The sequence below is a fragment of the Phaseolus vulgaris genome, chromosome 2, assembly GCF_000499845.2.
Source record: "Phaseolus vulgaris cultivar G19833 chromosome 2, P. vulgaris v2.0, whole genome shotgun sequence".
Classification (NCBI taxonomy): Eukaryota; Viridiplantae; Streptophyta; class Magnoliopsida; order Fabales; family Fabaceae; genus Phaseolus; species Phaseolus vulgaris.
Genome location: NC_023758.2, coordinates 36102958 through 36114300, shown reverse-complemented (window position 1 = coordinate 36114300; position 11343 = coordinate 36102958). Strand labels below are relative to the sequence as shown.

Sequence of the window (11343 nt, the reverse complement as noted above, 5' to 3'; positions counted from 1 at the left end):
TGATAAAGAAAAACTGGTTTACTCAAATGACGTGGCAAAGTACTATTACCCTAAACTACTAGCGCTTTTCCCTTCACATAAATAAGATTCCTTTTCCTAAGCTAGAAAAAAAAAAATGTGGCATGTGTGGCAAATGTTAATCGTCTAAGTTCACAGGTTTCAGGTGTTCATCCAGTGAGCAAATCAGAATGGTAAATGGCGGTAAATGATTTATGCTTCTGAACCGTCTGATTATATTCAATGATTTTGATTTGCTGACTGGGTGAGTTGGTGAAGTTTCAGAAAAGCAGAGAATCCAGGTCTCATCAGGCATTTTCTTTCTTCTATTTGCGCTAAGGCCCAACCAAAGCAACTGAACTTCTTATAAAAAGAAAACCGTTTCTCCCCCCTCTTTCATTCACGAGTTCTTGTTGTGATAGCAAGTAAAGGAGAGAGAGAGAGAGATTGAAGGAGAAATGGCGTCGAAGCTGAGTACGTCTTTCGTGTGCTGGAACCTGAGTGGTTTCAACTGCGTGAACCGCTCTAACGGCAATGGTAGGATAGTTCGAGTTTCGTTTCCAGCTTCTTGCAAAATGCGAAACCGCTCCACTTTCAGGTATCAATCGTTGTCTCTTAATCTTGCTCTATGCCTTATTCAGATTCTTCACGCTTTGAAATTCAATGCGTAGTTGTATTGTATGCTTAAGCAGTTTGCAGAATAAGAGGCAACAGATCAAGCCTTCCACTGAGGTAGGTCTCCGTCAAAATCAAGTCGAGGAAGAAGATTCAGTGGTTTCATTCAACAACGATGATTCTGTGGACAAGACAAAAGAAACGACGGCGCCTTCGGTATCTTCTTTTCTTTATTTTCTTTGCATGAATGGTGCCGTTGGTAAAGACTAAACAAGAAAAAGAATAAAGAAAAAAGAAATATATTAGGAAGGAGAATCAGATGTGCTGTGAACATAATTCGTTTGAAACCTTAATGGATGATATGATAGAATTTCTCTCTAATCGAATGTTCGAAAGTTATGAACAGTGGTACAGAAATTTAGCTTCCTTGAATGTTTGCTTAGAGCTTCTTTAAGTGGATCGTTCCAATTTCCAAAGGAAAATTAGTAGCTAAATTTGCAATGCATGCATAGAGCATAAATGTTGGATAAGAGAGTAGAATGATGCCTAAGAAACTGCTTGAACTTGTTGTCCAAACGAAAGAATTGAAGTTTGATTGGAGGAAGTTTTTGCCTCAATAGGTCTGTTAAGAAGGGAACATTGATGATTGGGGTATGGCGTTTGAAACTGGAAGAAAGAACTTGCTAGAAAAATACAAACTCCAAATTTTCTACTTGAATGACTGGGAAAGATAATATAGAATTGATAAGAACAGTTCAGATCGTTGTTCAATAGTTTCTCTATCAGTTTTGTAGCCATTAATGTCTATTTATTTATTTAAATTTCTTAATGTGACAGTTGTTAGGGTTGCCTTTAGTGGGAATGACCTATGACTAAAGAACAAGATGTATTTGGATATCAATCAAGAGAAAGACCAACATTCTTTAGCTTTTAGTGTAGCTGATCCTACAATTTGTCCCTACTCTCTGACTTAATTTCTTTCATCATCTATAGAGATTTAATTGAAATTTTGTTACTAAAGCAATTTTGTACTTGTTTGGTTTTCTTTGTATTTATATATGTGTTGATAAATTAATTATTCACTTTGCAATACTCTTCAATGTTAAACGAACTTGCACTATACTACAGTGATAGGGGATATGAATGTTCTCTTGCACATAAATAATTACATTACGGTACCCATACATGAATCTCAGGCATTTTTTCCCTAGTTAGACCTGAATCAATGCATTGCTTTTCTATCATAATATTACAATACGAAGTACAAAATATATACGTGAGTCCTTTACCCACCCACATTACTCGGTGCAAATTTTGTTGCATTGTCTTATCATAAGGCGATAGACCAGTCATTTTGTACATGGATATACTTAGCAAAGGAAATGGAAAGTTTTTATACAAGTAACAACTAATTATTCTATTATGAAATAGGCCATAAACATAAATGGAGCAGAGCAGGCTGAACAGTTGTCTAGTGAGCAACTTGAGGATTTTCTGGGCATGATAAGAAAAGCAGAGAAAAGTAAGATATCTTTCTGGAATAATTATGGATTTTTTTTTTCTCATATCCTTACTGTTTGTTCAATATCTTGTTTTCCTATTATATTATCATTAAGAATTTTATATTCTTCATGCAGACATTCTTCTTTTAAATCAGGCTAGAGTTCGTGCACTTAAAGATCTTGAAAAGATTCTTGTTGAAAAGGATGCATTGCGAGGAGAGATCAATGTCTTAGAGATTAGATTGGCTGAGACTGATGCACAAATTAAACTTGCCACCGAGGAAAAAGTACACGTGGAACTATTGGAGCAGCAGTTAGAAAAACTTCGTAATGAGTTGGTCGAAAAGGGAAGTACTGAAGCAGTATATGAAGAATCGCGTGACCTTCAAAATGGAGATTTGAGGGATGCACACCCTCTCAGTAATAAGGGTATTTCTCATGCCCTTAGTAAGGAATTTAATTCATTAAGGACAGAAAATGCATCTTTGAAGAATGCCATAGAATCATTTAAAACACAGTTTAGTATTGTCAAGAATAATGATGGACGTTTGGTGGCATTGGAAAATGAACGGTCATCTTTGGAATCGGCCCTAAAAGACTTGGAATCAAAACTATGTTCTCAAGAGGATGCATCAAAACTTTCTACACTTACAGTTGAATGCAAGGATTTATGGGGTAAGGTTGAAAATTTGCAATCATTGCTAGATAAAGCAACCAAACAAGCTGATCAAGCTTTTATTGTGCTGCAACAAAACCAGGATCTTCGGAGGAAGGTTGATAAATTGGAAACATCTCTTGAAGAAGCTAATATCTATAAGCTATCATCTGAGAAATTGCAAAACTATAATGAACTAATGAAACAAAAGATAAAACTATTGGAGGACCGTCTTCAAAAATCAGATCAAGAGTTAAATTCTTATGTTCAGCTATATCAAAACTCAGTAAAGGAATTTCAAGATACACTTGATACTCTGAATCTGAAAGAAGAAAGCAAGGGAAGGACAGCGGAAGAACCAGTGGAAGATATGTCATGGGAATTTTGGAGTAAACTGTTACTTCTAATTGATGGTTGGGCGTTAGAAAAGAAAATATCAGTGGATGATGCAAGTCTTCTGAGAGAAAAGGTGAGAAGAAGAGAAAGGCGTATTTGTGAAACATTTCTGGCATACGAAGAAGAGAGTGAACATGAGGCTGTTTCTGCATTTCTTGGTCTTTTATCATCTGCAACAAGGTATTCACTTGTAATTGTAAATTACAATTTGATATATCTTTCACTGTCTGATGCATCTCTTATTTTTTATCTACAGTCCAGGATTACATGTGATTCATATTACAGCAGAGATGGCACCAGTGGCTAAGGTGCACTCATGTTTTATTCTTGTGAATTCATTTTATGTTATCCCTAGATTTTAATTATAACACCTACTGGAATCTAAAGAGGCATGGCAGAAGCTTCTTGATTTTCCTAAAGAAGGGAAGTATTGGCTTTGAGTTCTATATTGAAATAAATTCTCAGACCTCCTTTAAATGTAGTCTCTTTTGTTTTTTTCCTCTCTTGCCATTTGTTGAAATTTTTTTTCCAAATTAATTAGTATTTAGTTAAGAATTTTCCGTAAGCTTGCATTTTTCACGCTTATTTGGATTGGAAGCTGTTGCAACTGCTAGATCCTAGCTCTTTGACAATGGTCTTCATGTACCATTGTTTCTGAACTTGTTGAGTTCTTTTCCTGATTAGATGGAACTGTATTTGGTCCTGATAGAAATCAAGAACCACTGCTAAAAAGACAATCTAAGAGAAAATAGAAGAGTAGTCATTGAGGAAATATAATTTTGGGTTCTTAAGTTGGAATTGGATGACCGAATAACCCTCTCACAGGTTTGATATCTCAATCAGATTTTTAACAGAATCTTAAGTTTCTAAGTACATGCTAACTGGCTGACAGCTGAGCAAAGTATACTGCATCTTACTATTGACAAAGCATTACAGTATTTATGATAGATGCTGCACTACTGAACTGAATATTACTCATTGCAAGTCTATACTTCTGTAGCTTATAGTATGAAATCAACTAGAAATAATGTCATTCTCTGTGCGGAAGTTCAGGTGAATTAAGCATACAGTTGGTCTGTCTAACTTTACAGTAATATTTAAATTGAGTTATTTCATGGACAGGTTGGTGGTTTGGCGGATGTTGTCACTGGTCTAGGTAAAGCACTGCAAAAGAAAGGACACCTTGTCGAAATTGTGCTTCCCAAATATGATTGTATGCAATATGATCGTGTCTGCAACTTAAGGGTATGTTATTTCATTAAGAAAATAATTGAACGTGTTGATGCACTAATCTAATAATTTGATTATCCATTCAGGCTTTGGATGTGCTCATTGAATCACACTTTGATGGTCAATTATATAAAAATAAAATATGGGTTGGCACTGTTGAAGGTATTCTATTAGATATTTTTGTTTTATTGATTGTCTTTATCTGGTTTAGTAATTTCACTTTGCCTGTGCAGGTCTTCCTGTTTATTTCATTGAGCCCCTCCATCCTGATAAGTTCTTTTGGAGAGGAGAATATTATGGCGAGCATGATGATTTCAAACGATTTTCATTTTTTAGCCGTGCTGCTCTTGATTTTCTTCTGCAAACTGGCAAGAAGCCAGACATCATTCATTGCCATGATTGGCAGACAGCATTTATTGTATGAGCTGTCTAATTCTTTCTAGCAAATTTTTGCTCTTTTAGTCACTAATTGTGGCATCTCTGTTTCTTTGCTAGGCTCCTCTGTACTGGGAGATATTTGTAAATAAAGGATTAAATTCAGCTAGGATATGCTTTACATGCCACAACTTTGAGTATCAGGGGACTGCAGCAGCTTCAGAGTTAGACTCATGCGGTCTTGTTAGCAAAAGTCTAAACAGATCAGATAGGATGCAGGACAACTCAGCACCTCATAAAGTTAATTCAGTCAAGGTATGGTAATAAAATTATTACCAATTATATTATATATCTTCAGTAAATATAAGTAATAGTTTTGCCTTTCATGATCAGGGTGGGATTGTTTTCTCAAACATTGTGACAACAGTTTCACCTACTTATGCCCAAGAAGTGAGAACTAAAGAGGTATGATTTATTTCTTGTTCTTGTGCAGAGTATTTATTTTCTAGTTCTATCAAAATCTTGTCTCTAATTAATTAATATAAATAATACGGCAATAACTCATATTGGCACAAACGTAAGAACGTCTCCTATAACTTTCTATTTCATTCTCCTTTCTACATACAACTGATCGTTTGCAAAAAGGATTGTTAGATATAGAGAAACCATTTAGATGCCTCCACGCATGTTTTTCAAGGGAGTTGGTTCTTGACATATTGAGTCTTTAGAATTTGATTTTGCTACTTCTATGTTTCAAATCAAACAATAATCCTCTCACTGTTTTCTCTTTAATTAAAATAATTTATTCTCAATGTTCTTTAACTTTAAACTAGTGCTCTTCCTCACTTTTCAATCTTAAAAAAAGTAAATTGTTCCGATGAAAATGCAGGGAGGGCATGGTCTCGATTCAACACTCTCTTCTCACTTCAGAAAGTTCATTGGTATTCTTAATGGTATTGATACTGATGCATGGAATCCTGCCAGTGATGTATTTCTTCCAGTTCAGTACAATGCAGCTGATCTGCAAGGGAAAGTAGAGAATAAGCAAGCCTTGAGAAGGAGACTAGGTCTTTCATCTGCAGATGTTACGAGGCCATTGGTAATTATATAACCTAAACTTTACTTTGGTCTTATCTCTCTAATCAATTACAGATGTTAGGAGGACCCAAGTTTGAATAAATTACAGAAATAAACATCATAAACACAGAGTTTTCCCCTTTCCTTCTTCACAAATCACAACACCTTAATTGTCTTCTACTCATCCATCAGAATGCTTGTATATCACTATAACTGTCACACTGTAATATATAATTGCCTAATCTGAAATTAATATAAAAATAACCGCCCTTCAGAACTTGTTGTCTCACTGATACATAGACCCATTTAACATGTGATACATGAACTGCTCATAATTATAACATATTCAATTAACGTTTGGAAGTGGTTGACTTGTAATATAATGCCCTTATGACATTGCTTTATGATGTCACTTTATCCTCTCTTGATAGGCATCTTTCATGCATATGGAGAATCAATGTTCTTTTTCTTGATATTTCAAGTTATTAATAATTCATATCTTATTATTATAATTGAAATGCTTTATTAATTCAAATTTTCTATTCTCTTCTTTGATAGGTTGGTTGTATAACAAGATTGGTTCCGCAAAAAGGTGTTCATCTTATTAGACATGCAATATATCTAACATTGGAGTTAGGAGGACAATTTGTTCTACTTGGTTCAAGTCCAGTTCCATCTATTCAGGTTTTCTTTCCTTGTGGTTGAAACAGTATAGAATAAGAAGATAGTCAATAAAATGCACTGTAGGTGGGATTCATGTTTTGGTGAAATAAAATAATCACTACTTATCCTAATCACATTATTAGGAAACAAGAGAAAAGTCAAGTAGCAAAATTTGCTGAGAAAAGTGTTATCATATCTCTAGTAAATATAAGAACTTAACAATTTAAGTTGTATTAATCTGTATTTTGAAGATAGGACTAGCTGGTCCGATTAGAAAATTAATATTCTGTTTCTTTGATGTTAATTTATCTATTATTTATTTTTTATTACTTGATTAATTAATATTGGTTTACCACAGTTAGAAACTTGACCTAGTATCAATTCAAGGGACCATATGATAAAATAACGTGAAGTTGGAGCATGAACTCTACTGTAATCTAAGTTGTAGCATACCTCGAAGATCATAAACATATATAGCCTATGCTTGAATGTTTTGAGATCATAAACATTGTAATTAAGTATATATGCATGTGTATAACACACTTATATGCTGCTATTGTTGGTTCACCTGGGTGAGAGCAGATAGTTATTTGAAAAGGAAGATTGTTGAGTTCTTTCTTCTAGAAATTTAGTGTTAGATGTAGGCTATTTTTGTCAACTGATTACCAGTTTTTTCTTTTCTAGAAAGAGTTTGAGAGCATTGCCAACAAGTTTAAGAATCATGATCACGTAAGGTTGATATTGAAGTATGATGAACCTCTCTCTCATGAAATTTATGCTGCATCTGACATGTTCATCATTCCATCAATCTTTGAACCTTGCGGGCTAACACAGGTAATGGTCAAAATTTATGTTCCTGAATTTCAAATATTAAGAAATCTGCAGAAATTGACATCATACAATACTATGGCATTAAAATAAATATATGCTCGATTCTTTTCGTAATACATGTATCTTCCCTAAAACATTAGGATTCGGGTATGGCACAATTTGGCATAACTGTCACACACGCACCCATAGCATGGTTGATAAAAGTGTTTTTGTTTCCAGCATCTAATATGCTATCTGGCCTTTTGGCCTCCCACTATATTCTGCTATCTGGCACTAATAACACCGATAAAATATGCTGTGTCAAGAGTATTAGAATAACAGACACTCATGTTTCCTATTTATGTCAATATGTCAAATGTCCTTTGTGGTAAATTGAAACCTTGAGATGTGCACACATACTCTTTAGTGTCCTCGTGAATGACGTGTATGCTGAATGACTTTATATGTACTGCTATTTAGAACTAATCTCTCTTTTTCCAATTCATTTTGTTTTACCAAGTTTTCCAATATATTCCCTGCAGATGATATCAATGAGATATGGTGCCATACCTATTGTCAGAAAAACCGGTGGCCTAAATGACAGGTCAACATAGCATGCAAGATACAGCATGACAGAAATCATAACTCTTGTTTTCTAAAGAATAACTAAATTCTGTCTCATTTTGTAGTGTTTTTGATGTGGATGACGATACAATACCTTCACAGTTTCAAAATGGATTTACATTTGCGAATGCTGATGAGCAGGTAACAAATAGTTAGATTATCTTCACATATGCAGTCATTTTATTTAGAATAGAGTCGGTTATACAAATTCATTTCACCTTTTTTAGGTGTAAACCTACCTTTCCCTCTTTTCAGCATTCTAACGACTAGAGAAACATTATTTTTTGCAATTTTGACAGGGATTGAAGGGTGCTTTGGTACGAGCATTGAATCTCTATAAGAACAATCCTGAGAGTTGGAAACAACTTGTTCAGAAGGATATGAACATAGATTTCAGCTGGGGAACATCAGCAGCACAATATGAAAAGCTCTACTCAATGTCTGTGGCAAGAGCGAGGGCAGCAAAACGTGCGTAATTGACAACAGAAGGCTTCCCCTCTGCAATCGTTCAATTTTGTCACTTTTTCTACTTGGAGATGAGAGCTCAGAGTTAAAGCTCAAATTAACTGAACATTACTTGCAAAAAAAAGTCTCAGATTGGGAATGAATAAAATGAATGCGAGATGGTTGCTGAAAATAGGCTGTTGGTTCCATGACATGGAAGCAATATTTCTCTATACTTTGACGAATTTTAGGTGATATTTCAACTTTACTATGACTTGCAACATTGTGTAGTTCTTTTTCTATTATTACTTTTTTTTTAATATTTCAAATGTATACAGAGGTCCATACATGTAAATCGTGACAACTATGTTCTTGAGAAAAGAAAATGTATAAAAATATTAAACAAAAAAATGTTCATTGCCTGTAGCATTTTCCTGTAGTTTGCAGAAGTGCATGAAAAGCTTTCTTCTCGGTTTACACATGCAACAACAAAACTATTAATTGTTGCACGCTCTATATAGCCAATATGTTTTCGTTTTCTGGATGAAACTTAAATTGCATCAGGACGACATGAAAATTATAAAAAGGAGTCTAATTGACTCCATCAGTTCATAGAGAGAGTGAAAAGGAATATAAAGGCGCACAATTAATTGTCATATTCAGTACATGTTACACTAGACAATCCACAGTTCAACATGGCGATAGAAAGTTTAATAGGCATAACACTACAACCATGTATCATAAAAGCAAACTTGTGCAAGTAAAAACCTAGTGGCCTCAGAATCCTCGTTAAAATATATGAATTATGTGCCTAGAGCAACATTGCAGAGTTAATGTCTGGTAATAAGTAGAAATCTTCATTCAGACTCAGGTGAACCACCAGGGACCAACTGCATTAAACCCAGATTATGGTTTGTTAGTATGAGGATAACACCAGCTAGAAACAACTGAACCTTGAATTATTGTAACAGTTTCTAAGTTGTCAAACCAAATGATTTATTAATACTCCATAGATTTCAACAAAACGGAAAATAATTGAATATCAACTTACAATGGCAATGTTGTTTCCATTGAGTAAAATCTGATCAAGCTTGGTTATCCGTCTCCCTTCAGAAGTGATCTCGCTGTTGTATGAATATGAAAGCAACAAACCAAATCAGTTTTATTACATGCCCAACGCATTCGCATGTATGTCAGGTTACAATCTGTCAATACCAGATTGTAATTCTTACAACTGAGTAGCCCTAGGGTATAAACATGCAGCAAAGGGTATAACTTACTATTCAGTAACATCTTCAAGTACCATGTTGACATAAACATCAAAGCCTCTAAGAGTACCAACAAGCTCCTTGTCACCTTTCATTATCACCCAAATTTTTGAACCTATACACCGGTCAATCAACTCTGCAATTTTCCACCACAAATCATATACTTTTAAACACCTTTCAATGCTACATTGAATTTACTCCTTTAGCAACAAAAATTTCAAATATAATTATGAAATCAGTAACCTGATGGGAGAAGCTGTGACGGATTGTTAGCCATGGAAAATTGACGCCGAATTTCCCAAAACCTGCGGAGGATACACAAAATTAAATAATGAAGAGTTACGAATTTGTATTAAACCCTAAACCCAAATGAAAAAAAGAAGGTTTTTCTAAGAATCAGTTTTGAATTGAATTGGTATGTGAAAATTAGCGAAGCGAAGTTAAAACCTTTGTGGGAACAAGCGAAGACGTAGCTGCGTGAGACAGAGAGAAGAGACTGCCCTAACAGTAGCAGTGAAGAGATGATGACACTGTTTTTTTTTTCATCTATTGACTCTTATTTATAAGTTTTTAGCCTCATATTATTCTGGTTAAATTGAGATTTTAATCCTTCTTTAGATTTTAACATATAATTTTCATCTATTTAATCCTACCGTTTAGATTCTATAAATAAATGTACTTTTTTGTTTTAATTTTTTAATTTTAAAAAATTCAAAACTTTTTTAACACATATCATACCTATGTCCCATCCCTTGCGTATCATTTTATCATTTAACACATATCATACACATTATCATTTAACACATCACATTATCATTTAACACATATCACATTATCATTTTACATTCTTCTTGGACAGTAAAGCACATATCATACCTATGTCCCATCCCTTGCGCCAAAAAGGAAGTTGCAATAACTATTATTGGATTCTCATTTGGATATAGAGAGTAGGGGTTTAAGAGATTTTGTAAAGGATTCATGCAAAGATGATAGAAAAAAGACAATCAAGATAGAAAAGAGAAGAAAAAAAAATTAAGAAAGAAGAAACATAATACAAAAAAATGCATGTGCACCGTTCTTTTGCCATATTGAGAAAATATGATGATGTAGAAAGAAAAAACCAAAAAGGAAACCAAGCAAAAAGAAAAGATATATGATTCCGCATATATTTTTCAATATCTGTTTTACACGTTATATTATGTACATAAACAAGAGAATGAACAAAATCAATGTATGGACCAGTCCAAGGCCCAAAAACACCGAAAACCTAGGTTTTTTTTCAACAAATTTTTAGTAAAAGGTATAACTATTCTTTAAAACATGTACAGAAAGATGCAAAGAACTTATCTAAGGCAGTTTGTTCCTGCACCCAAGAGTGTAAAAACTAAATCGTCCTTATTAGTTTTTAAAATTTCAGAAATATTCATAACTTAAAAAAATCCTAGAGAGCTCAGGCAAGAATGCTCTCAGATTGCGCTGCCGTGTCTTTCATGTTCTATCAGTGGCACCTTCAAATCATTCTTCTTTCAATCGCACACATTTTTGTTGGTGATTTAGAGTGCTCTTGACAAAGGTAAGTAAATTTCTTTTCTTTCGGATCTACACATCCATTTTTTTTATGGAATTTTGTTTTCATAAGTGTTTTCTCACATTCCAGATTATAGAATCCAATAGAATTTTGGATCAC

General features: G+C 34.1%; 2 protein-coding genes across 8 annotated transcripts; one reads left to right on the top strand and one right to left on the bottom strand.

Moving 5' to 3' along the window:
- The first annotated feature begins 75 nt into the window (after positions 1-75).
- Positions 76-8827, top strand: LOC137809567 (probable starch synthase 4, chloroplastic/amyloplastic). Of its 7 annotated transcripts, none has more exons than XM_068610677.1 (17): positions 76-191; positions 283-595; positions 690-828; positions 2071-2134; positions 2250-3345; positions 3422-3473; positions 4288-4410; positions 4482-4557; positions 4629-4813; positions 4891-5085; positions 5164-5235; positions 5660-5869; positions 6406-6531; positions 7195-7344; positions 7863-7924; positions 8010-8085; positions 8244-8827. In XM_068610677.1, the coding sequence occupies exons 2-17, from the start codon at positions 456-458 to the stop codon at positions 8418-8420; spliced, it is 2943 nt and encodes a 980-aa protein (XP_068466778.1). In that variant the 5' UTR covers positions 76-191; positions 283-455; the 3' UTR covers positions 8421-8827. The 7 variants fall into 7 exon arrangements, with proteins under 7 accessions (XP_068466778.1, XP_068466776.1, XP_068466772.1 ...); XM_068610675.1 differs by having other exon boundaries at positions 277-595; XM_068610671.1 differs by having other exon boundaries at positions 91-191; positions 2044-2134.
- A 182-nt stretch (positions 8828-9009) lies between these two features.
- On the bottom strand, positions 9010-10239 carry LOC137809569 (sm-like protein LSM5). The gene is made up of 5 exons (XM_068610678.1): positions 10104-10239; positions 9900-9961; positions 9669-9792; positions 9440-9512; positions 9010-9278 (listed from the first exon to the last, which is right to left on the bottom strand). The coding sequence occupies exons 2-5, from the start codon at positions 9931-9933 to the stop codon at positions 9246-9248; spliced, it is 264 nt and encodes an 87-aa protein (XP_068466779.1). The 5' UTR covers positions 9934-9961; positions 10104-10239; the 3' UTR covers positions 9010-9245.
- Between the last annotated feature and the right edge of the window lie 1104 nt (positions 10240-11343).